The 27,951-nt window shown below is 35.1% G+C and overlaps 1 protein-coding gene across 1 annotated transcript; it reads right to left on the reverse strand.

Annotated features, from left to right (window-relative positions):
• Positions 1-3,461: 3,461 nt before the first annotated feature.
• Positions 3,462-4,584, reverse strand: LOC149532503 (blue copper protein-like). Its single transcript, XM_089806599.1, has 2 exons — positions 4,310-4,584; positions 3,462-4,220 (listed from the first exon to the last, which is right to left on the reverse strand). The coding sequence occupies exons 1-2, from the start codon at positions 4,476-4,478 to the stop codon at positions 3,817-3,819; spliced, it is 573 nt and encodes a 190-aa protein (XP_089662725.1). The 5' UTR covers positions 4,479-4,584; the 3' UTR covers positions 3,462-3,816.
• Positions 4,585-27,951: the final 23,367 nt, after the last annotated feature.

Below are 27,951 nucleotides of genomic sequence, written 5' to 3' on the forward strand. Positions count from 1 at the left end.
AACAAGAAGGAAATATTTATGGGTGACACAAGTGGTTTGAATTAGCAGATTACCTATTGTATTGATTCAGCCCCTCTTTTCTATACCATTCCATGCGAACAAGTTCTTGTGGCTGACTTGAGGTATAGTGTGTTGTGATGGATTGTGTAGTCCTCTTGGATACTTTGACATTCAAGGATATTATTATGGATCACTTATATGCACTATAAGACATACAATGGTTTAATTTCTAATATGAATTGTTAATATCAAGTATTTTATATTAGGATTTTAAATAAGGTAGACCTTGTTTGTTTCTACAAGGTTGATGAAATATAAAAATGAATGTAATATTTTGTGAATGCAAACTATGTGTGATGTGAGTGTGGACATTAACCATGTATTGATGGTTTTGAGATGGGGTATGAGTGACATCTAATGAGCTTCAATGAAATTGCACATGCATAAAAAGATGCTATTAGTAAGTTTATTAATTATGAATTGTTCTCCATTAATGTAAGGCTTTTAGCCTTTTGTTTAAAAGTGAGTGGTGAGCTTTGGGTAGTGTGCCTAAATGAAATTGTATTCTCATTTGTAATTAGTTATACTTCTAATAAAGTATATTTGTTGTTGGTACCAATCACACCATGGTTTTTTTCCTTAACATCATTTCCACATAAAGATCTTGGTGCTATATATCAATGTGGTGTTTTGAATATGTATTTTCATGCTTTTCATTATGATATAGGGTTTAAAGGTACAAATCCAATTATTAGCTAAAGTTTGTGAGTTCAAGGCACAACTTATTCACCCTCCCCCCTCCCACACAAACCCACAGCCACACCCACCAATTGCATGGTGTATTTATTGTTCTAATGATATTGAACTTTGTGTGGGTTCCCTGGATGTTAGGATCGACCCTTGTGTGGGAAGGATACTCCCTATGGTTAGTACTCTTGTATCTAGGCCTAGTAGTATTGAGTAACACCTTGATGAGTTGGGATGTGTGCTTCTATGCTTGGACTTGGATACATGTTGAGTAATCTTTATGTTCCTTTGCACCATGCACTATGTATTTGGATTTGATTACTTTATCTCTATTATGATACTATGCATCTGATTAGTGTGTATGAGAGTCATTCCTTGCTTGCATACATGCCTCATGTTTGTGGTTAGGTTATTATCTCTACAAGCATAGTGAGGTGGGCCTCAAGGTTCTTAATGACAGGGTGATATTGTATTACTACACCATTACTACTGACTAGATTATAAGAACAAACTTCCTTAACTATAGGACTTAGAGCTTGAGAGACCACTCCATAGATATTGTATAGGATTTTGTATATGTATCTACTTGATGTTATGAATTTTAGCCTAGTTTACTTTATGCTTTTGATTTACAATTGAGTGAGTAATGCCTTGATATGCATGTATATGGTACTCCCTAGTGTGGATCTAGACATATACTGATCATGTGTTGGTGTTAACTTAGGAATACATTTGTCATTTTGAGCATTTTGGGCCAAATTCATAGATTGATGTTTGCATTGGCTGGCATCTGCACCTATAGTTTGGAATCTACATTCTCATAGAGTGAGATTTTTTGTCTCAAAGTTTGCCAATCGCAGATCAAAATCCTCCTAGGTGAAAGCAATTTTTAGAGATTTGTGTTTAGAGGGTGCTCTCAAGTTGGACTCTTGAGAGTTCTTAATTTTAGAACTTATGGATTATATGCTTAAATATTATTTATGAATGTGGTTATAAAGGTAAAAGAGCTTGTATGGTTAAATAGAGTAGAAATATTTATTTAGGCTTTAAAAAGAACACATGTCTCATGAGTTTGAGATTAGTATTGTTTCCCTTTTTTTAATCCATGAGTTATTGTTGGCTTAGTCTCTCATGGTTTGTGGATGTGGTCAAAATGCTTGGAGCAAAATCTCAAGAATGCATTTTTGTTATTGGTTGCCTTGGAACCTTAGTGCATTAAGGTTAAGTTGCACAATACATCTTTGTTCTATTTGGTTTAGGATAAGAATTTGTAAATGGAACCTTAGTGCATTAAGGTTAAGCTGCACAATACATCTTTGTTCTATTTGGTTTAGAATAAGATTTTGTAAACTTGTGTATACTTTATATTATCATGTAAAAATAATATTACATGTCTTTATAAAGGAGTTGCAAGACATGTATAAAGGTCAAACTATTAGATGTGAGAACAATTAATATTTTAGCATGTATTCTTTATTAATAATAAAGTAGTCAACTTAACTCTTATGTGGAGTTAGATTTCAATTACTAAGGGAAACAATCAAAAGTATATTTCAATAGTAGCTATGATGTTTGATGTTATAGTACTAGTAGTTGTGACTTTGAAGTTGGATAATTGAATGAAATGTCTTCCCAAATCTAAGAAACCAGATCATGTGATGCATTTAGTGGACAACTATTAGTCTACTTTTGTTTGGGATCATTTTAGATACCTTAACAAAAATGTATTGAGAACTTAATAATATAGACTTCAAACCTTAGTAATAAGTAAGGAAATGTGTTAAGTAAAATGCTATAAAAATTTAGAGTGATTTAAAATAGTCAATCAAATTTTGAATTAGGATGTTCAATTGTTAGATCCTCTTCCTATTAGTTTATTTTTATAAAATGATGAATTGTACACATTCTAATGCATAAATAACATGTATTAAAACAATTGATTTTTGATGTATTTTTAAAATATTTATATATTTGATTTTATATATTGATAGATGAAAATCTATAACAAATACCCTCAAAACTACCCACAAAAAATCCTCTTGCCATATGTGTTTTTTTGGGGCAACCATAATGACAAAGTTAGCATGCCCACAATGGACACCATGGAAAACAAATTCCATCTTTGAAAACACAGGGAAATGAAAGAAAGATAACAAAGGGGAATGAATGGAAGATTTTAATATTGTCACAATCAGCCTAGAGAACCTACCAATAGATGAAAATAATTGAAGCTATAGAAACTTGCATAGAAAATCCACCAACAAATGTTGAAGCCAAATTCGAAGAAACATAAATCAGCAAATTGAATGAAATGTCTTCTCCAAATCTAAGAAACCAGATCATGTGATGCATTTAGTGGACAACTATTAGTCTACTTTTGTTTGGCATCATTTTAGATACCTTAACAAAAATGTATTGAGAACTTAATAATATAGATATCAAACCTTAGTAATAAGTAAGGAAACGTGTTAAGTAAATTGCTGTAAAAATTTAGAGTAATTTAAAATAGTCAATGAAATTTTGAATTAGGATGTTCAATTATTAGATCCTCTTTCTATTAGTTTATTTTTATAAAATGATGAATAATTGTATACATTCTAAATGTATAAATAACATGTATTAAAAGAATTGATTTCCTATTAGTTTATTTTTATAAAATGATGAATAATTGTATACATTCTAAATGTATAAATAACATGTATTAAAACAATTGATTTCCTGTGCATTTTAAAAATATTTATATATTGATAGATGAAAATCTATTCAAAACTACCCACGAAAAATCCTCTTGCCCTATTGTATATTCATGCCCGCAATGGACACCGTGGAAAACAAATTCCCTCTTTAAAAACAAAGGAGAACGAAAGAAAGATAACAAAGGGGAATGAATGGAAGCCTTTTAATATTGTCCCAATCAGCCCAGAGAACCTACCATAGATGAAAAGAATTGAAGCAACACAAACTGGCACACAAAATCTACAAACAAATGTGGAAGCCAAATTCAAGCAACATAAATCTCCAAATGCTGAGATTAGGGGCACTGGCTCTTCCCTGGTGAAAATCAAACAATTACAACAGCACAAACCCTGCCGCCGTAACAGCAGCTACAAAAGCCAAACCGATCTGATCAGTAAAAGAAGCGGCGGCGACGCTCTTAGTATCGCTGGATGCTGCTGCCTCCGAGGGCGTGTCAGAGGCGGCGGTAGCCTTGGCGGCGGCGGCGGGGGCCTCGGTTGGCGGCGTAGAGGTTGGGGAGCTGGCACCGCTAGCGGTCGCCTTGACCGCGATGACGACCTTCATTCCACTGGCGCAGTGACCGGGCACACCGCAGACGAAATACATTGTGCCCGCGGTTTTCAATGGGACCGTCGTGTGACCGTCCGTGTATGTCTTGAGGGCATTGCCAGCTTGGCAGGCTGCATAGTCCGCCTTACTCACTTCCACCACGTTGTGCATCGACGTGTACTTGAAACCTGCATTGCCAAGCATTTAAAGATATGAAAACCAAGCCAAATCAGAACACAGGCACGGGTATGGGTTTGTAATATGTTGTTTTCATTACCCAGCGTGTCGCCTACGTGGAATGTTTTTCCGTCAAGCCAGTCGCCCAAGTTGGTGCTAAGATCCCAGCCATTGGCGTCACCTACCGTGAAATGTGCGGCCAAACAGGGCATAGCTAACGTTGCAGCCGCTACGACGAGTGACAGAAATGTAGCTGCGGGCGTGCCCATCTTGTCTGTTAAGTAACAGAGATATGTTGCAGTCTTCAATGGCTTTGTTCTGGTGGAATGAATTGAATGTGTGTTTGGGCAGAGGGAGATATATATGGTTTTGTTCTTTTCCTTTGGTGGTTATTTTATTCGTTTGGCGTAATTGAAAAGGTAAGCTACCAGCCTCAGTTGAGCAAAAGAATGAGGTGTCTGTCTGGTTTGTTGTTCGCAAAGGTGGAGTGGTGGCAACAGCATTCCTTCACATGATGTGCCCAAGCTCTCCACTCATTTTTGTCCCCTACTCCAAGGAGAATTTTCCTTTATTTCTATTTTTTATTTTGAAATTTGTTGGGATTTTATTTTTATAATATTATTAAAAAATTAAAAATTTCAATTGTCTTAGTGCACTTGTCAATGCTATTGTATTCACTTTGTGTAATATAAATACTTTTTTTTTCATTTCTTAAATAATGATAATTTTTATAAATTCAATTTTTAATTTTAATTTTTTCACAACAAAATAGTTATTGATATGATTCAATCATATCATATTAAATTTATAATTTTATTTTATATAAATTAAAATTATTTCATATAGAATTAAATCATATTCAACTCTATTCGCTAATTTTGTATCAAAATTTATTTTCCTTTTTCAATGTACTTTAAAAGATTTTAATTTTCCACAAAATTTATTAATTGGTTTAGATTTAATACATTTCAATTTTAGAATTAGAAAATGTGAACTGATACATCTCATTGTATGTAATTGTAATTTTTTTGGGGCTTAATTCAAAATATTTGAAGCCAAGAAATTACTAGGCATTTGTTTTTATACAGAATAGTCAACATTGTGATTAAATATACTTTATTAAATTATAAGTGATCATTTTCTTGATCAATAATTATATTGATGAAACAAAAAGAAAGTGCATATAGAGATATCACCATGTGACCAAAAAGGGCCCACCTAACTAGCACTACACAAGATTTTCATATGTCACAGCGACTCTCAAGACAAAAATCAGTTATACAATTCCATACAAAATCAATTCCATAGGAGACCACCCCTAATTTCAATGAAACCAACAATACCATGGTCCTCAAACATAAAAACATCAACTCTCATTACCACTCCACACCTTGAACTTGACAAAGAACCAACACCATCCTCACCACACCCTCACCACGTCCTCTTCGCTAAGTCACAAGTAATTGTTGACTTACCAAATGGAGTCTATTTCTGTCTTATAGGTAATCATTTTAAACAATAACAACCAAATCAATGAAATTATTAGTACAATATCATGAAAAGTATTAAGACTATAAAAACTATTAGAACATGCTCAATTACTAATTTTTCTTCTAAAATTGTATATTTATTATATATGTAATATATTTTAATAAATAATAAGATTCAATAAAAATTGTTTAAATATTTTTAATTAATTAAAAGAATTAAATAATAGTTGTTTAAATATTTTTAAATAAAATAATAAAAAATAAATGATATATTTACATTCGATTTTAAAAAATTTCAACCTCAATCTTTATAATAAAGAATCTATTACCATAATTCATCATAAGTTTAATCAAAACCATTGGTTTTTTATTATAAAAAAACCTTAAATATTTTTCTTTTCTTTTCAACATACTTTTAAAAACTTTAATAAAGAGCATGATAAATTTCTTTTCACGGGCATCCCCACCTTGTCAGCGTTCTTGTGCATTTCGCTAGGAAAGCTTTTGATAAAAGCATAGCTATCATAATGTTTCAAAAAGGTTGAATTGTATAATGTGAATAAAGTGTGATGGTCCTACCTCAAGTTTGGAACTCATATATATGGTATCACCAAACCAACAATAGTGATTGGATATGATAACAAGTTTGAACAAATTATAATGATAGATTAACCACCGGATAACTTCGCACATGACAAGTATACTCTTACAAACTTAACACATGTTAGGTTGCACTAAAAATTCCACCTAAAAAATAAATATTATTTTGGACAACTTTATGAGGATTGATATTTGTCTTAAAAACAGAACCAACGCCGCCATGGCTAGCACAATTTGGCTCATTTAGGTTTTTCCCTTCAACTTGCCGACTTCTACTTTAATGATCGAGACCCTTCACCTGTTCTGTTGGATTGCTTTACCTATACGCACATTTTATTTCACGTGTCTTCGATGTAATTTAGATATTGTATTTTTACCTAATTTAATATACAAATTGATATTATGTAAAAATATTGGTTGCATCAAATTATTCAATCTTTTAACACGAGTATTATTATTTCATAATTTTTTCTTTGAGATTATCATAAATGAGTTTTACTTTGATCATAATTAGATCATTTGTATCAAATTATCTTTGATCAAACTATTATAGTTAGGTCTATAATCATTATTCTAAGTATGTTTAATCATATATGGATTTAAGGCTTCTTATTAGTTCACTTGGACCAATAAACTTATTCACATAATAGCATCTCTCTCTCTCTCTCTCTCTCTCTCTCTCTCTCTCTCTCTCTCTCTCTCTCTCTCTCTCTCTCTCTCTCTCTCTCTCTCTGCGCACACGAGGTGGGGGGGCGTGCCTGCATGTGGTTTTTTTTTCCCTCTCTTCTCCCTACCTCACCTCTCCAAGTCTCTCCCTTGCTTTCTTCCACTCTCCCTCTCTATTTCCTGCTCCCTCCTTTACCATCATCTATCTCTCCCACCCCCAATCTCTCTTCAATTCTCTCTCAAGACTTGGCTTACATGATTTCTTTGATTATGAGTGTTTGCTCGAAGAGTAGAAGCATGTAGGCTACATGAGTAAACACCATAAATGAGGGCAACTTTGCAATTATTTTAATAACTTTTCAAATGTGCAATAGCCAAATAGTGTGTTACCATTTTATTTTAAATTGACCATGCCTAAAAACGTGGTCATTACAAACCTAAGTATGCATGCCATATTTTCTTAGTGTGATATGCTTTGAAGGGGGGCAAAAAGTAAAGTGACGATGTTTTGGCCCTCCATCTTTGTGCACTTATGTGTTCCTATTATAGTTGGAATAAAGTTATTTTTTTTTAGATTATCTTATATCTCCATTATAGATGGAAGACATAAATAACCATGGTGCTCTACCATATTGTATTTTGAATTTTGAATTGCCATGATCTACACTTAACAAAAGGGAGAGATGATAACTAGGGCTAAAGGCACAACTAGTAATCAACCAAATGTGCAGAGTTAACACAATGGAAGCACAGCACAAAGAGACAATACCAAAACAGAGAGAGAAATAAGATATTTCATTGATTTGTAAAAAAATTATCGTACATGCCCAGTTGTGAGGCCTTCTAGGTTAGGCCAATACATGGATTCAAATTCATAGGAAATAACCTCTAGCATGCGAGATTTGTGACCCCCTTTCCAAACTCTAACTCCCCTAAAACTGATCTACTGAGCTCTTTAAACCTAGACCATGACCCTCAATTTATACTTGCCAAAATGACTTACAAATGATTCTACATCATCATATGGAGAAGTTCGACCACATAATGGTCTACACACATCCCAATGATCAATTTAATACATTAAGTTACTGTTGAAGTTGATGAAAGATCAACCCCACAACTCCCAAGAATCACTTGCATGAAAACATTTATCACAAAAATAGAGAAGCAAAACATAAGGAGGTTGGAATTCCCAAATCCACAGATGAGACATTCTTGATGAGAAAAAAGAGAAATTGTGATTAAATTAACAGTGAATTAATCAAATTACAAAGAGATCAATCCTTATAAAAGAAGATCAAAACCCTAATGAGTAACTAACCTAAGTTGCATGATAATAATTAATAAAAGAATTAATTATTATATGCATGTCAAAGTTGATGAAAGATCAACCCCACAACTCTGAAGCATCACTTGCATGCAAACACCTATCATAGAAATAGAGAAGCAAAAGCTATGGAGGCTAGTATTCTCAAATCCATAGATGAGACATTCTTGATGAGCAAAAAGAGAAATTTCTTTAATAAAAAAGTGAATGAATAACTTACAAAGAGATCAATCTTTATAAAAGGAGATCAAAACCCTAATAGGTAACTACCATAGGTTGCATTATAATAATTAATAAAAAATTAATTATTATATGCCCAAAGTTTGGCTTAAGTAAACTAGAGATAATAAGTGACTTAATAATTAAATCAAAATGGTTTAATTAATAAGGCAATATCTTATTACTCTATCAGTTATGACCTCAATTAAATACACAAGTCATCTCACAAATGAGAACCAAGCAGACAACTCAGTGAAAGACATCACCAAACAATAGTAGAAAATAATCACTAAGGCACTCAATGAATACATAACAGAAACACTTGGTAAAAGAGGAACCTAAGCCACTTGGTGAAAGAAGAAAACAACACCTTCACTAAGCCAATCAACACTGAATTCACTGAGTGCATTAGCAATGACAACCGAGTACACATCTACTAAGAAGGATAAGAATGCAACCCAAGATGCTCCTACATTAGACAATCGAGGTTGAAAACATATGATTCTCCTAAATCATGAGTGTGTCACAACTCAAGATAAATCCAACTCAGATTGATAAATCTACACAACATATACAACTGGCCTGTCCTTTCACTTTACCAAATACTCAAAGTCATCCTTCCCTCTTGTACTCTTACCAACTCTTTGATCCAAAATCTATTCTATCTCTTTAGTTTTCTTCTTAGGATAATCACTCGACACAATCATCTCATCATCAGATTCATGATACTTTTACAAATCAACAACATTGAATATAGGAGATATATCCATGTCATTAGGTAACTCAATGGCATAAGGATTTCCACTGTCAAATTTCCTCAAGATTTAACAAGGACCAAATTTCTTCATCTTCAACTTACTATATGTGCTAACGAGAAATCTACCCTTCTTCAAATGAATCATCACCTCATCACCAAATTCAAAAACTCATATGTCTCCTTGACTTATCTACATTCTCCTTTTATTGTTTATTACTCTACTCTAACTTATACTTCATTTCCTCATGCAAAGACTATTAGAGAAAAAGGTTAATTTAATTTCATTAATTAAATTACCTTTTCTCCCTTCTTAATGATGCAGGAGCATCGGGCTTGGATTTTGGTGGAGCTATGTTTTCATGGTTGGGAATGTGTTGGAGACACATTGGGAAACCTTTCCTCATGATTTCATAGATATTGGATGGATGGAGTTGAAGTTTCAATCATTTTACCTTGCTGCTGGAACTATGTTTTTCTTGTTTCTGGATGCCTGTTGCGAGTAATGTAACTAATTTTTCTTAATGAATGAGAAGCTACACACTTTAGGGATTTAAGAGGGACTATATTAATTCCTTCTATCAAGTTCACAAGTCCTAATTCATTATAGGTTGGAAGATATGGTGATTCTCTATGAGTATCAATTTCTGGTAGTTTTGCACAATAGTTTGTTGTGCATGACTTTTAGGATGGATGCACACTTTTCCTTGGGGAATCAGCCTTTTTGCATTTGAGGGTTTGTAGAGGACCTAGATTTCTACCTATGGTTTGAAGCATGATTTCTAATTCAATCGAAGCTATGAGATATCATGACTTTACTCAGATATCGATTTCTAGACATTTAATTACTATTGCAAGCCAACTTGTGGCATTTAATTTATGTATTTTTATTTAAGTTGCATTATGGGCTAACTTGTGGATTAGATTAGTATAAGTAGGGTTATTGTGGAGTATTTTATTCATTCATGAGGGAGTAATTTCATTCAATGGAGTGTGGAGAGGAGCTGAAGAGCGAGTTTTTCCTAAGTCTATGGACAGAGCACTGAATGTGAGGTAGTTTATAGCAAGATTGTGATGGAGTTGTGAAGGTGTGGATAGAGCAAAAAATGTGAGGTAGTGTACACTTGGATCTTGGATAAGTTGTAGCAGAGCTAGGGTTGTGGCTGGAAAACAAGAAGATTGCTTGGTGGGCTTGTGAGCACAAGTTTAGATTTCCTTGGTGGTTTCTCCCAGATTGTTGTTATGTAACAGATTTGGGCTAGCTGGGATTAGTGTTGTGAGTTGGATCTTGAGGGATCTTGTAGAACTAATTTTATTGTAATTGCTATTGTATTTGGCCCTAACCTAGAAGGCCTTACAGCCAAGCATATTGCATGTAATCAGTTATATTTTATGAACAAATTATTGTCATTTGGTATCAAATCTTGAATTGTTGCTTCTTTTCGTTGTGTTTCTATTGTGTGATTATATTGCTAGGGGCTAGGACATATCCTTTAGGGATTCTCCTACCTTGCACTACATCAGGTGGTATTAGAGAGAAGGTTGTTCCTGAGTGTGTAGATAGATCATTGAAGTTGTGGTAGTTTCCACTAGGACTTGGGCTGGAGAAGTAGATCTGATTTGATCCGAAGGTGGTGGTTGATTGTTCTTTCTAGAGTCTTAGATCTCTTGGTTGTGAGATAGTAGATTGTGGTTCTAACTTTCAATTGTAGAGGGCTTGTAGATGGATCAATGGATGCAAAGATGGAAGACTGATCTTGTTGAGACATGATCATAGAGAGTTTGTGGATTGTAGATCCATGGTCTTGGACTTGTGATGTGGTTCCTAATTGTTAATGCGAGGTGGTAGGTTGTGATCTGACTTGTTAAAAATTTGGGTTTGTCACAAGGAGCATGGGAAGGATTTGTTCCAAAGGGTTTATGAAGATCTTGGAAGATGGCTCTGAGAGGGTTGGACCCTAAGATGATTGCAAATCTTCATGATGTGGTGGAGAAGAGGAATTTTTTTAAGATGTCTGCTCAGTTTAAAACTAGTTCAACTGATCAAGATAAGGATAGGATGAGCAAGGAATTCTATAGATTTTTGTGGATTTGGAGTATATTGATCTGGAAGAGAGTTGTTTGGTTAGTTAAGAGACTTGTTTGTGAGAGAAATGGCATGACAAGGTCGAGGTGGAAGAGGTTGGTTTTGGTGATTAGTTTATGAAGTATGATACAAAACTTGTAGAGCAGCTAGAGGTTTTTGTTGAAGATATTCTTAACCTTTTTGATACTAGGATAGAGATTGGTTTTCATGATTAGATGGCTAAGTATGACATGGAAATTGCAAAGCACTTGGTTGTGGATGATCTGGTTGTTGTTGGTGATGAGTTGTATGTTGCAGGGCATCTTTTTGTGAATAATGAGATTACTGGTGTTGTGAGTTTGGCATTTGTTGATGGAGATCTTCATATTGTTGCTGATCTAAAATTTGTTGCTGCTGATATGGAGTTTGTTGCTACTAGTGTGGATTCACTAGTCGTTCATATGGATGAGGGTTTGTTGATGAGGCATTGTGTTCAGTTTATTTTTGGGTGTGAGTATGCTGATTAGGTTGCTGATATGTATTTGATTCTGATGTTTCAGTGGATGAAGCATAGATGGTAGATTTTTAGATTTTTACTATTGACTTTGATGAAGTAGAAACCTTTGGTAAAGATGAAGTTGGTTGCAAATCTTTCTTTGGGCATCAAAGTATGGGACATATTTTTCTATTAACCTAGGGAGTCTAATGTAGGAGTATTGAGCTTGGATTTTGGTGGAGCTATATTTTCATGGTTGGGAATGTGTTGGAGACACATTGTTGTGAGGAATGAATGAGAAGTTTCACAATTCAAAAATTTAAGAGGGCCTAGAGTACTTCATTTTATCAAGTGCACAAGTCATAATTCATTATAGGTTGGGAGATATGGTGATTCTTCCAAAGTATCAATTTTTGGTAGTTTTGCACGAGAGTCTACTATGGATGACTTTTAGGATGGATGCACACTTTTCCTTAGGGAATCAGCCTTTTCACATTTAAGGGTTTGTGGAGGACCTAAATTTCTACCTATTGTTTGAAGCATGAGTTCTAAATCAATTGGAGTTATGAGATATCACAATTTTACTTAGATATCGATTTCTAGACATTTAATTGTTGTTGCAGGCCGACTTGTGGCATTTAATTTATGTATTTGTATTTAATTTGCATTTTGGGCCAACTTGTGGCTTATATTAGTATAAGTAGGGGTGTTGTGGAGTATTTTATTCATCCATGAGGGAGTGATTTCATTCGATGGAGTGTGGAGAGGAGCTAAAAAGTGAGTTTTTCCTGAGTCTGTGGATAGAGCATCAAATGTGAGGTAGTTTATAGTAGGATAGAGTTATAAATGTGAGGTAGTGTACACTTTGATCTTGGATAAGTTGGAGCAGAGCTAGGGTTGTGGCTGGAAAACAAGGAGATTGATTGGTGGGCTTGCGAGCACAAGTTTAGATTTCTTTGGTGGTTTCTTCCAGATTGTTGTTATGTTACAGATTTGGGCTAGCTGGGATTAGTGTTGTGAGTTGGATCTTGAGGGATCTTGCAAAATTGATGTTATTGTAATTGCTATTATATTTGGCCCTAACTCAGAAGGACTTATAGCCGAGCATATTGCATGTGATCAATTATATTTTATGAAAAAATTATTGTCATTTGGTATCAAATCTTGCATTGTTGCTTCTTGTTGTTGTGTTTCTGATGTGTGGTTATATTGCTGGGGGCTAGGACATCTCCTTTGGGGATTCTCCTACCTTGCACTATGTCACTTAAGATTTCTCTTTATGCACTTTTTTCCTTCTCTATTTAATAATTAATTAGTAATTATTAAATAGGTTTTACCTTTTAGGTTACCCTTTCCAGATTTTGATCTCCTTTTATAAGGATTGATCTCTTTGTAATTCTACATCTCTTTCATTTTTGAGAATACATTTGCATAATTTTCAAAGCAAAACCCTTGCCTCCTCTTGTCTTTTTCTTCTGTGACAAGTTTTTTACATTCAATTTTTTGACAGCTTTGTGGATTTGTATTGATCAAATCCTTCATGGTATCAGAGCTAGATCTATTGTAGCTTGTTTGATATTTGGATAAAAAGGGAGAATTAGGGTTTGACAAATCAGATCTAGAGCTTTTTAGGTATTTCCTAAGAAAATAGGGGGTCACTAATTTTTGAAGCAGCTTGAGGCCAAATAGACCTCATAGATGGATTCAAAAGGCATCAAAACCCTTCTTTCCATATAAAGTTCATCAGTTTTGGACAACGTTGATCTGGGAGGCAAAATTTGTTTGCTTGGTAGGGCCATATAGCTTCTGCATGCAATCTGAGGCAAAAAATAATAATTTTAAATTGCAATTTTTAGGTTTTTTTGGCCACTGCAGTTTTAAAAAATTGCCAGTGACTCTTGGCAATCATCGCTACTCAGCTGGCTACTAACCACTAGTGGGCCTCCTCTACTCTGTCACGACACTGCCTCCACACTCTGCCTCCACTGCCTTCCTTGACCTAGACACCACTCAACAATCATGCTTTAAAAAAAAAGTTTTATTATTATTTTTTAAACAAAAATTGTATTGCTTCTCAGGGCCCTACCAAGTTTTTCACCATAACTTGAGCATATAGACATCTTTTTTCAATCTAAAAGAAGTGCCAAAAAGCTAGTTTTGAGACAAAGACAATGGAATAGGAGTTTTCTAGTTTTGATGCAATTTGGTTTCTGTTTGGGTAGTCAAAGCTAGGTGTTCTATTTTTCACTCTAGAGGGCATATCTTGAGCATACCATCTCCATTTTTTGAAAATGTTATTTTTGGAAAGCTAGTTTAGTTATCTTTCTAGAAATTTTGGTTTGTCTTCTAGATTCTACTCCAAGCTCTTTCTATTATGGTTTTTGCATTATTGCACTATGGTGGATATCTTGGGTGTTTCAAGTCCGAGGATCATTTTCGTGGCATGGGATCTCTTCTTTTGGGTTGTTCTATATATTTTAATAGCTCGTTGCCCTTTCTGATCATTTTTGATATCATTTGTAAGCAAATTTATGCAAACACACTAAGATAAAGTGTCACTCCTTGCATTTTTGAGATCTTTTTCATCATTGTGACTTATTGTAAATGCACTACTCTAACAAAGTGTCATGAGGGATTGATGTTTTGCCTTTTTTTACCATCTTCCTTTGTCTAGTGAGTGTCCCTTCCATGACATTAGCCTCATGTAATGTCTGAGATTGATCACCTTAGTACACACATATGTACTATTTTGTGCATCTTGATCTTGGTTCCTTGACTTGCAATTCTTTTGGCCCACTTTTCTAGTTGCCTATCACCTCACCCATGTCTATGTTAGGAATAAGGTGTCTCAACCTTGTATAATTCCTATTCTTATTATTTATTTTGTAAAATGTATTTCTTGCAAATAATGTTGATGTGTCGACATCTTGAATTGTGTGTAAGGAGATCATGACTAAAATGATTATGACGGATTCCTATGACACGTAAGAGCTATGTTAGGAAGATTCAATGATAGGTGAAGACATATGGTAACTAAGATATCTGAGTACCCTAATACGGTTTACCTTTGGGAGTGGCCCTAAAGTGAAGCACATGTTATAAGTGTTTTAGGGTTGCAAAGAGATGTGATGCAAGAGAGTGTATTGTTGGTACTATGAGTAGCTACTGGAGTCTTCTGTTGTCACAGTTGAGCTTGCACTGCAAGTGTATTGTAACCTTTTGTTGAAGATAATACATTGTACATGTTCTGGAGGGGTGGCATTGTTTTATCGAAAGGTTTTTCCCCACTGACAAATCTTTGTGTTGTGTTTCTTTCTCTATCTATTTTTATGTATGCATTGTTGGCCGCAATATTGTTGTTGTTTAAAAATCTGTAAGTGAAAAGTTTTAATAGGATTTGCATCATACTTTCCTTATGAGATTAGTGTAGGAAGTTGTTTCTGCACCTGAGTTTCCTTACAGTTTACATTAGGGAGGGTTCTTTTTTTATTTCTCATGCTTCCTTGGTTCGATTGATCAAGTCTTCAAGCTTTGGTGTTTCTTTCCATCTGTATCTTCAAGTTTAGTTTTTTGCCTTTGTTTGCCTCCTAATTTGATGCAGATTATAGTCTTCTCTACCTAGTCAAGTTCTATTTTAGAGGAGGTTTTACAGATCAATAGTATCTTTTTGACAGAGTTTGCAACTTCTACATGCTTCACTAATGTTTCTTCATGATCACTCTTTGTTCCTATTTTATGCAACATTCCTCTAGTTGGAGGCTTTTGCAGTCCTTCACTAGGTTTTTAGTTATCTCTTTTTGGAGTAGAGTTTTTCCCACTCGGTTTTCTCTATTTCTCTATTTCATAGAGATTTGGTTGTGATTGGGTACCTCATTAAGCCTTGTTGTTGGGACCCAAGTTTACTTTAAGCATTTCATTGTAGTTTCCTTGCTCTTTTTTCATTGTAGTTTCCTTGCTCTTTTTGCATTGTTTGTAACTACATTGTTGCTCACCTTAAGGGGGGGTGTTAGAGAAAAAGGCTAATTTAATTTCATTAATTAAATTACCTTTTCTCCCTTCTTAAGATTCTTCTTTATGCACTTTTTCCATTCTCTATTTAATAATTAATTAGTAATTATTAAATAGCTTTTACCTTTTAGGTTACCCTTTGTAACTTTTTAGGTGATCCTTTTCGGGTTTCGATCTTCTTTTATAAGGATTGATCTCTTTGTAATTCTACATCTCTTTCATTTCTGAGAATACATTTGCATAATTTTTAGAGCAAAACCCTTGACTCCTCTCATCTTTTTCTTCTATGATAGGTTTTTTACATGTAGGTGTTCAAAGGCTTTGTGGATTTGTATTGATCAAATCCTTCAAATACTTCATGAATTTAACAAATTCACCATATTCAACACTTCTCTTATCTTCTCCAACAATATTCCTCAAATTTGATATACCTCTAGGCTACATCCTAGTAACAATCTCAAAAGATGTCTTTCCAGTACTCATGTTCACAGAATTATTGGATACAAACTCTTCTTGTGCCAATACCAAATCCTAGGTACTTGGTTTATCCCCATAACCTTTGTTTCTTCATCAGTCTATGGATGAGATGTGGAACTGAACTTCAACTTACTATTCAACTTCTTCCACAAAGTCTTCTAGAAATAACCAAAAAAAGTATTGTCTCGGTTAGATACAATACTCCTCGGTAATCCATTTAATCTAACAACCACTTTGAAGAAAACCTCAACAACATGCACTACATCATATGTCTTCTTACATTGTATGAAATGTCCAATCTTAGAAAATCTATCTAAAATAAAAAAATATAAAATCATGTCCTCTTGTAGTCCTCAATAAGCCTAGAAAAAAATCCATCTTGATATCATTCCAAGATTTTTCATATACTGAAATAAGTGTATACAATCCAGTAGTATGACTTACTCCTTTTACAACTTGATAAACTCTACAACTTCTTGCAAACTTCTAAACATCCTTATACAACTACATCTAATAATACTTCTCCTTAAACAAACTCAATGTCTTATCAATATCAAAGTGTCCATTCAATACACCACTACATTTCTCCTTAATCAAATGAAATCTCATAGATCATCTTAGTATTCAAAATTGAATACCTTTGAACATGAAATCTTCTTGAATGAAATAATCTTCATACTTACTTGGTTGATTTGGTAGATTCGGTGCTCTGCACTCTTTCTACACCTAAAAAAAAATCAAGTTCAGTGCCATAAAAATCCTTCATCTCATCAAAGCCAAGAACTTCAACCTTCATCTTAATTAATAAAGATATTCTTCTACTCAATACATTTGCAACTTAGTTAGATACTCCACTCTTATGTTTGATCACAAATGTGAAATTCTTCAAGTACTCAACACATTTCATATTTCTCTGATTCAACTTATGTTGACTTCCCAATTACTGTAAAGCCTTATGATCAGTATACAACACAAACTCCTTAGGAATCAAATAATCTATGCATTTCTTCAAAGCTTGAACAATAGCATATAATTCCTGATCAGACACATAATGCTTCCTTTTAGCATCCTTCAATTTCTCACTAAAGAAAGTGATAGGTTTATCATCTTGAGTTAGCATAGCCCCAATTGTGCTACCAATTACATCACATTCAACTTGGAATACTTTTTTGAAATCAGATAAAGCCAACATAGTTAATTTGACAAGATTTTGTTTTAAAGTCTCAATACTCTATCAACACCATGTGTCCACTTGAAATCCTTTTTATCTCATCTCATTGCCTCAGTCATAGCATTACAAATAGGACTGAAATTCTTGAAAAACTTTCTGTAGAAACTAGCTAAACCATGAAATGATCTTACCTCACTCACATTCTGAAGTGTAGGCCATTCAATAATTTCTTTAACCTTCTCAGGATTCATTCATAAACCATCAACTAAAATTACAAATCCCAAATACATAATCTCCTCCTTCATGAATGGACACTTCTTCAAGTTAATCAACAACTTCTCCTTTTCAATCTCTATAACACTTTCCTAATATGCTCAAGATACTCTCCCTTAGTCCTACTAAATATCATAATATCATCCAAATAAAAAATCATAAACTTACCCAAGAATTTCTTCAAGACTTCATTCATCAACCTCATGAAAGTACTTGGTGTATTAGTCAAACCAAAAGACATAACCAACCATTCATTCAAATCTTCTTTTATCTTGAGATTAATCTTCCACTCATCACCTTCTCTAATTTTGATTTGATGATACTCACTCTTCAAATCAATTTTGGTAAAATAGTTTTCTCCACTCAAACAATCCATTATGTCACCAATCCTTGGTATAGGATACCTATACTTTGTTGTTATCTCATTAATAGCTCTAGAATCATTACACATTTTCCACTCATCATTCTTCTTAGGTGCCAATATAGCAAGTACAACATATGGACTCAAACTTTCTTTGATCAAACTTTTTTGTATTGATTCTTGCACTTGTCTGTTAAGTTCTTCATTTGCAGTAGGTGTCAATCTATAAGGTTCTTTATTTGGAAAACAAGCTCTGGGAATCAGACCATACAGTGACTTATATTCCTTACTAGTGGTAAACCATTAGGTACATTCTCTAAAATAATCTCTTGATACTCAATGACAAACCTTCAACTTTTGTTGGAACTTGGTCAATACTATCATTACTTGGTGTACTTGGAATCACATCAAAACAAACTTTCTCTTTTCTCATATCTTTCAAAAAATGATTTCCATTAACCAAGAAAACTTGTACTATGGTACAGTGATTTTCATCAAGTGCCTCTATCAAAGGTAACAAGAATTGTTTCTTTCCACTTTCCCAAATAGTATATTGATTCAATCTTCCATTATGCAATGCTTTTCTATCATACTTCCAAGGTCTACCCAAAAGTATATGGCAACAATCCATAGGCATAATATCATACATAACTGTTGAGTTGTCATTTTGCATGATGCTGAATGGTAGGCATCCTTGCAAATCCTTCTCTTGAAAAGCTAATCAAGGATCAACTCCAAGGTTCCAGGTGGTCTTTCAACCTTACTGTAATCCACTCAATTGAAGATAAATGTGTATGTTCACGAGGAGGCCTTTTTTAGTTCCTTCCAACGAATTCAGATAGTCTGTTTGATCTATTGCAATTTGACAAAGTAACCATAAAAGAGATATATTTTTGGTATTTTATGTTTTACGATGAATGTAGTTTATCGATGCAACTATATGAATTCCTATTTTCACCAAGTTTTAGAAAAGAAAATAACAAAGATAGGGTAACGAGATATTAAAGAAAATGATTTAAAAGGGAAACTCCTAACAGACATAAACCATGGTACCAACATGTCTGCAAATTAAATTATCAAAAAGATTGGGTAGGAAACCAATAAAATTAGGAGTAGTTCTTCCTCAACTCTACTAATGCAATCATCAATGGGAACTCAATAAAAGAATTGAAATATGTTTCACATTTCATCAAATCATAAGGCCACAGAAAGTGTGCTCACGTGCGACAAGACATTATGCAAGAAAAAATAGGTGAACCTTTTTGCAACTTGGTACGTCAATGTAATTCATTAACACAAGGCAAAAACCAAAACTAAAAGATCACACAGTCATAACAACACAATAAAACCGTTGGCTCCATTATTATTCATGAACATGCATTCAAAAAAATAACATAGTCCGACAAGAATAACTACACTCAGAATGAGAGTGCCAATAGCATATATAATTGCATCAAAATAAGGGCCCCCTAGAGTACATATTAAATCCATGTATTTATAAGAAATCATATCCTTTGTGTTGAAAGTGAGAGCTCTTAAAATGAAAACTTATGCTAAAAACTAATAAAGCTAATCTAATTATATACAAACTGACTCTCTAAATGGTGCTAAGTAGGTCTCCACCCCTATTTATATTCATTAATGAGTGGATGAGCCTCTACATGATACAAAAGAATAAAATAATGAGAAGATAAGAAGAATGCAACTATAAGATGAGGTAGGAACCTTTGGAAGTTCTGGAAATGGAAGCTCGATATTTTCTAGGTGTTTCTGTGAGTTGAATTGTCATCAAAATGTATTTCCAGCACATGGAATTCTCTAAATTAGGAACTAGCTATTAACTATCAGTGCACTTCTTCTTACTCAAAACTATCAGTGCACCTCTATAAAAATTGTACCTATCCACCTTGATGACAAGTTCCAAAAATCCAAAATTATTCTAAGTTTCAAAATTGCATTTCTAGCATCTGGGTTTTCTTCCCCTTTGGACCAAAATGATGTCTGGATATTTTCTCTTAAACTTCTTTATTATTTTCGCCACTAGGGTAGCCTCTAGAAAATCCAAATCTCCATATTTATCTTTTACTAATTGCTGATAGTTACTAACTTTAATCCGAGTTGCCACAAAATCCTCAAGCTTTGTGTCCAGCTCAAACAATACCTCTTCAGTCTTGAATGCTTGTCTTATGTCTTCATCCGACAATGAATTTTTTAATGTTCCTTAGAATTTTTGGACCACAAATTGTGTCTACATAAGCTTGGTCTAAGACTCGTCTTGAAAATTATCAAGGAAAGCGGTATTGTAGTACATTTTTTCTTTCAAAAATTGCTCTTGGGTTTAATCCTTAAGCCTTTAGATCGATGTATGTAATCCTTCCATTATCTTATTTCCTATTGATATCTTCTCAATCCAGTCAGTAAGCTTATCTAGCTCCTCAACAATATATTCTTCCATCAACATACGATACCTTTCACCCTTTATTGATTTCAACACCTGTATATCATTGGCCCAGGTATGTAATTCATCCATTAGCCCAACATCTTGGTTCACTATGCAAACCACATTGTCAACACTCGAATGGATGTGGTTCAATAGGTTCAAATTATCTTGTATTATTTACACACCTTTCTCCTCAAAATTATTACACCATTGCTAAGTTGCTTCCAAAAATGGGTCTAACTGTGTCATTCTCGCGCCTTTCCTCTCTAATGCTACCACAAGAGTGCTCTCTTGATTATCCAGGTCTATGGGGCCCATTACTTCATGCAAATAGCCTCTTAATAGTTCATTTTGTTTCTATAGTGCTATCAATTCAGACTCATCCTAGTCCATGTGTCTAAACACCTCTTTAATCCCCCTAGTGATCATCACTTTTGCAGTGTCTCCCATGGGTCTACCCAACATGACCTCCTTGATTTGGTATTCCTTAGGAGTCAATTGTTTGGTGTCAACATGCAGAGGAGGAATGACTATATGTGCAACAAAGTCCTTATTATAAAGGCCAGTGTTTGTGCATCACCCATAGGTGGCTCAAGCTTCTTGATTGTTGTTACTAATTCTCTCATTCCCTCCTCTATTATTTGGTCTAGCTACCTTTTCTGGTGAAACATAGCCTCCCTCTTTAGCCATGTTAGATTTTTTCCCATGGGAGACATGTATTTTGCTACCGAGGTTATTTCTATTGTAGGCTCCTTCCCCTTATCAGTCCTCTCTGGAGTCTTTTCCCATTGAGAAAGATCTATAGTTGGAGTCTCTATATCTAGCTAGGCTAAGGTCCTAGCCTCTATATCTAGTGAATTTTGTTGAGGCTTTTCAAGTATTTTCCCTTCCTCATATACTTCATTAGCATGTAGTTGTAGGGGCTTCCCTTCCATTTTCTCTTGTTCTTCTTCTTTTGTAGCCTAAGGAAGTGGAGTCACTAATTCCTTGTCAAAAAAATGCCAAATCTTGAGATGGTGGTCGTGGAATACCCATTGGTCCTTAAGGTAGAGGCGGTAATTGATTAAAACCCTTTCCTAAGGATTCACTCATGGGAGTATCTCTTATTTTCTCTCCCACCATCTCAGTTTACATTGTCATGAAGTCAAAGTTAGAGAGGTTGAAGACATCAGTTTCTTGACCCTCCATATCAACTATCCATTTTTGTTGATCATCCTCTGATGTTGATACCTAGATAGGATCCCATGGAGTAGATGGAGGTGCCACTGTTGAACTTATTCTTCTCTCTTCCTCTATTTCCCTAGCCAAGTGGGTTCTTTTTCTTAATGGGACATATTCAATTTGATCCCCTTCTTCTTCTTTTGCCTTTACTTCTAGGGTTGTCTTGAGCACTTGTGGGGGTAGAGTGTTTTTCTTCTTTAATCTCCTCCTTCAAGATCCCACCATAATTGATTCAGTCCTTTCCCTTTTGGGAGCTAATGGGGAGGCTTCTTCCTCTTGTGTAGCTATTGGTGGTACCATTTGCTCCTCTACCCATTCTTTGTCTACCTATTCTAGTTGCAAAGGAGCTTGTGGCTCTTGGACAGGCTCTTAAGATGCATGTTTAGCTTGTTTAGGTTGTACCTATTCTTATTGAGGAGTTTGGGCTTGAGTTTTTTTCTTCCTAACTATTACCTACTTTTGCCTTCCGCCAAAAATTTGAATTCAAATTCTTGAGCCCACCCAAGGATCTCTCCCCACTTTTATATTATTTAAATGCACTAGAAATACAAAAAATAAATGATTAAAATTATATGGTATTTCTTTTATTTCCTAATTTGTTTCCACCAACCCACAACTTTCCACACTGTCAGATCTTTCGTGATCTATAGTGGGCACTTTTCCACATTCTCAAAATGAACTACCTTTACATAATGTGCGAAAGCCCCTTTGTGACGCATGGCAAGTGAGGCAAATGTTCTTGTGTGGGCTACAGAAAGGAAGAAGTGTCAGTCTAGCTGGCATTTTGATTGGCACCCGCTTTCTTGCATTTTATCTTTTGTCAAACTTCCTGACAATGCAAGCAAGCGCCCTAGTGACACATATCCTAGCAACATCATAGAGGATGTTCACACAGGTTTAAGGGCATGAGTTATGTACACTATCAAATCTCCCAGATCAAGGGTTGGCGCTTGCTCGCAATATGAAAGTGCATGAGTTTTAAGGAATGAGAGCAAGCCCCTTTGTAACACATAGTTGATAATAACATCATGCATCCATTCTTCTCAAAGAAAGATCCATCCTCTAATGCAAACAGATCTACAGTGGGTGCTTCCTTGCATTATGAAGATATAAGGATATTAAGGAATATGGGCAAGCACCTCGCTACTGCGTGTCTCTGTGGGACTTGTTCTTATGTGAGTCACCAAGGTGGTGCCAGTTGGATGCCAGGTTGTGCTAAGTGGATTCGTGGGCCCAAAATTTGTATGGGCAAGCATAGTATAATAGGATCTTTCATGATTGTTGATCTTACAAAGATCAATGATTGGCACTTTCCCGCAATATGAAGATGTGAGGAAATTAAACAATGTAGGGAAGCACCTAAAGGACATGTGTCCTTGTAAGCCTAGGGAGATAATGCTATAGTTAGCATTGGTAGTTAAGGCTAGCAGTTATGTAACATCATGGTCAGGGTTTTGAGGAGGTGGCACAATTAGTTGAGAAGATGTGGCCAACCGCGTGGAGACCTTGCGAGGTGGCAGAAAAATAAAAGACTATTGGCCCACGTGGCCCATTTTGGTTGTAAGACTCATTTGACTTACTGACTTTGTTGATTCATAAGCTAGAAATGAAGGAAATCAAGCTTTCTTGCATGATTTGATCCTCATGATCAATTCCAACCACTCTCAAATGAATGTTGAACCCAAGAGAACACTCCACCACCCCAGTTTATCCATCTACTTGGTCAAAATGGTTTAATGGCATCATTTCTGTCAGGGCCCTGTTTCAACAAAATATCAGATTTCATTGTATCTAAATCCATGCCTAGATCAGATTTTCTCCAAATCTTTGTCAAGACTTAATGGCAGTGGTTGTGGAGTAACTTTAGTTAAAAAATATCTTAGTTATGCCTAAGCTATAAAGGAAAATTTTGTAAATTTTGTAGTGGTTGACTCTTCTTTGTTTTCTCTAATATTGCTTTGCAATTTCACTGTAAATCCCCTTTGCCTTTGAATTGTATGAAATTCTTATCTCCTTCAGCCATTGATGTGAAGTGCAAGAACTATTTGCCTCTCATTAGTGTATTGTGGATATCTACATTCTTGCATGACTGTATCTCTTTTGGCTTATGAATGGTATATAAGTGAATCCTCTCTTTCTTTGTGTCATTCATTTGGGTTTCTTAATTTGCATTTGATTGTTAGGTTAAAGCAATTTTGAACGTGTATATCTTTTGGTGTCATGATGGTTCAATAGTGCATATATGGGAAAAGATTGGTTTGGACACTCTATTTTGGTGCATCACCCCCTTAGGTTAGAATAGGTAGATTTTCTTCTATGCATTCCTTCTCTCTTTTCCTCTCCAAGAGTAGTTAGTGCACCCTGATAGTAAAGGAAGCCGGCCTTCTCTGAAGACTCAACCTCATAGTTCAAGTCCCACAGCTTGGAGGTTGTTTCCATGTTTCACAAGGTTGTCCTTAGGTAAAAAATTTGGACATGGGTGCAAACTTCTGTGACAATACTAACCTTTGAAGGAACCCTTTTCCTCTTGTTACTCCTGTCAGCTTCAAAGCACTCAACCTCCCTCTCATGATGATGTATCATTTCTAGCCTTACCAAAATTGGGTAGGAAAGGTTGGCACCACAACTTTCACACTATTTCCTTTGATTAGCCTTGTAATAGCCTATAGGGGTATTTCCTAAGGAACAAGATTCATTCTAAATGGTTTCTTGATCCATTCCTTTATCAATTGGACTATATGTCGAGCTCAATGATTTATATATGCATTCTCATCCCTCCCTATTTTTGCATTCAATATTGGTTAGTCATAGATCTTGTCCCTATTATATAAAGGATCCAAGATATCTTCGATGTCCTTTTCCATTGCCTTCAAAGGGATCTTAATCTTCAACACATATTCTTCCAAATATAGAGTCATCCTACAATATTCCCTTATACAAACATTGTAGTCATCTACTACATTCATCTAATGATCTTCTAGAATGCATCTTCATGTATGAACTCTTTCCTTGCAAGATGTTGTACTATCCCAATGTTGTTAAAGTAAGGGTGAGGGGAGTTTTACTCTTCCAAGGGATATTGATCCCACTCAAAATTGAAGGTAATAATATCTTGCTTTTTTTTTACTTCAAAAGCACCAATTGTGATGGGTCAGACCCATGTCTTCTTATGTTGTCTTCTCACTCTATCATATGTAGAAGTGAGTTGGCATGTAATCTCCAGTAGGATGAGCCTATCAAATGGGTATCTTGGGTCTTTTTTGGGCACAATAGAGTACTAGATACCCTAAGATAGGTGAAAATATTTAACTATAGTAAGTGTTGATCTCTATGATCTTGGGAGTTGCTTCTACTGGAATTCTTTTGGCATAATCACCCTCTATGAACCTAATGATTGTGAAGATGAACCCATCATTAACTGCCATGTATTCCACACTTTGCAATGGGATTTTCGTCTTCACTAATTATGGATATACCACATAGGTCCAAACATTTTCATCCTACATGCTTCCCTTTTTGTAGAGGCTTGGGTAGTATGTGGTTCTAGCCTCTAGTAGATACATGTATGATGCCATGTAGAAATGTGGGTCAACTTTGATGGCTAAAAGTTTCTCATCCAAGTTATCACTTAGGATGGTAGCCCAATCGATCAACATCTTTTTGGTTTTGATGGTTTCTCTAAAGTGAACCATCTAGGTTTGAAGTTTTCCTATTGTAGCAAGTCTCGTAGCTTTACTCAAAAGCATAATTTCATATCCAATGTCATCCTTCATATACCCCCTTGGCATATCAACTTTATCGACTCTGCAAACCACTGGTGTTCTATCTATTAAGAATGAGGATTGCACTATTTCCTATAATTCTTTCAAATTATCCTTATACCATTGTTATAATCCATGATAAGAAACCTATAAATATTGATTTTCCCTTGGGAGATGGAATACTTTCTCAATGTTCCTAGGTCAAAGGTCTAGGACTATCCCTCTTGTCACACTCTTAATGACCTTCTCTTCAGTCACGCAATGTTTCGAAAGAGTCATTATGAGCTCTAAGGATTGGACTAAGGTTGGATGTAATGCTGCATTAACAAAGCTTGACTGGATGAGTGCTAACACCATTGCATATCTTTCTTTAGTTTTATTACAAATTGCAAGGAATGCATTCTAGTCTATATTCCTGAGTTCTATGTCTCTAATCTTAGCATGTCCATCTTGAAATTGGGAGTTCCTTGGTACCCCTTGGTACTTGAATGCTACTAGTTTCAGAGCTATCTTTTTTGCCATTGAAGAGGATGATGAGGCCATCTTATCTGCACAAGAAAGGCAAATATTAGTGAGAAAGTTAAAACTTTGACCTAAAATAAACCCTAATTGACTCTATAATAGGTCAAAATTAGTCAAAATGTGATAAAAAATAGTCAAATCCTCCCAAAATTCCCTATTATGCACTTTAGTGCACCTAGTACACCCTTACATGTGCATAGTTGTGCACCTGTGTAGGTGCGCTCCTAGGTGAGGTGTGCACATGCGCATGTACACAATTGTGTAGTGCAATAAAGGGCATGGAAAATTTAGGTTTTCTCTTTGTGAGCATAGAAGTGTGCACATGTGCACATAGTGGAGGTGTACATGTGTGCCCTTCCATAGTTCCTTAGAGGTTTGCATTATTTTTCTCTTGATGTTTATGTTGGAAGGTGTAAACATGCACACCTTGTGGTGCACATGTGTGCACCTTCATTGTGCTTTAGGTTTTACTTAGGATAGCCTTTTTTAGGTTAGGTGTGTTGAAGTTGGAAGGTGAAAACCTTGATAAGGTGGATGTTGAACTTTGGTTAACTTGTGTGTTGATGTAGGATGGGGAGCAATGGAGAGCTCACTTGTAGAAGATGTGGAGGTATGATCAAAAAAGGGAACAGAGAGAAAGTGGGAGGGAAAAGGGGGTTTGGGGTCTCATATAGATCCCAAGCTCAGTGCGCACCTCCATGGGTGTGCACCCTCTGGAGGTGCACACATGCATAGGCACACATGTGTGCATGTCTACAAGGAGATGCAATGTGCACTGAGTGCACATGTGTAGGTGCAAATGTGTGCAAGTATGCTAGTGTGCACTTAAAACACTAAAAATATCACATTTTCTCCATCTTCTGATTCTCGGGCCTCTCCAGTCTAGTATAGGGGTTTGACCTAGACTCCTAGGGGAGTCCAAAAGTGACCCAGACTTTAGATTAGGAGCCTGGTGGGAAAAAAATTTATGATGGGGTCCTCATTTCTAGGAGAAATGGGGTGTGCATTGTAAGACCACAATGAATAGCCCCAACAAAAGGGAAGAAATGAGAAAGGCATTTCTTCATCACCAAGTATTCTTCTAACATGTTTTGAAGGATAACTAAATTTCAAACACTTCAAGTAGCTTTCAAGTTCCTTGATAGTCAAAACTTCATAATCTTGAATATTCAAGCTCAATGTGTGCTCAGTATATTCATTTCCTTTGACATCTCAAGGTGTAGTCTATCATGAGCTTCTAGCAACTTAGAGACAACCTTTTACTCCAATAGTCCATTCATTAGGAATCCTCATAAAACTTGTTTATCAATCACTATCTAACTAGATGAGAGAATTTTTTCTGAGGGCTCTTAATGAGTTGTCAATTTTGCATTTTGAGTCCTTAGTAATCTCTTTTGATTTGCTTCATTGAGCTCGCATGTTTCCACTTGATTCTTTCTTGAAGAAATTTTTATAGATGGTGGGCAACAATTTTAGAGTGCATATCCCCGTTGTCTAATTACATTTTAGGATCTACTAGAATCTTTAAATTTAACACCATCTATAATTATTTATTTTGTACCCTGACCACACTTAGATTGTGTGTCCAATGAAAGATTTGAGAAATACGCAAAACAAATCCATGAAGTCCTCAAATACTTGCATGTAAAAAACCTATCATAGAGAAGAAAAAGACAAGAGGAGGCAAGGGTTTTCTCTAAAAAATATGCAAATTTACTCTCAAAAAAAGGAAAAAATACAAGATACTTACAAATGATCTATCCTTATAGAAGGAGATCAAAACCCGAAAAGGGTAACCTAAAAAGTAAATGTTATTTAATAATTACTAAATAATTATTAAATGAGAATGAAAAAGTGCATAAAGAGAAATCTTAAGAAGGGAGAAAAGGTA

This window comes from Cupressus sempervirens, chromosome 10 (genome assembly GCF_028749045.1).
Source record: "Cupressus sempervirens isolate cs-2001-9-10 chromosome 10, ASM2874904v1, whole genome shotgun sequence".
Taxonomy (NCBI): Eukaryota; Viridiplantae; Streptophyta; class Pinopsida; order Cupressales; family Cupressaceae; genus Cupressus; species Cupressus sempervirens.

Excerpts from the sequence above, each read along its gene's own strand:
- LOC149532503 (XM_089806599.1), bottom strand. The coding sequence starts at position 4,478 with ATGGGCACGCCCGCAGCTACATTTCTGTCACTCGTCGTAGCGGCTGCA. Across the intron at positions 4,221-4,309 it reads CCACGTAGGCGACACGCTGG|GTTTCAAGTACACGTCGATG; the intron begins GTAATGAAAACA and ends TTGGCAATGCAG.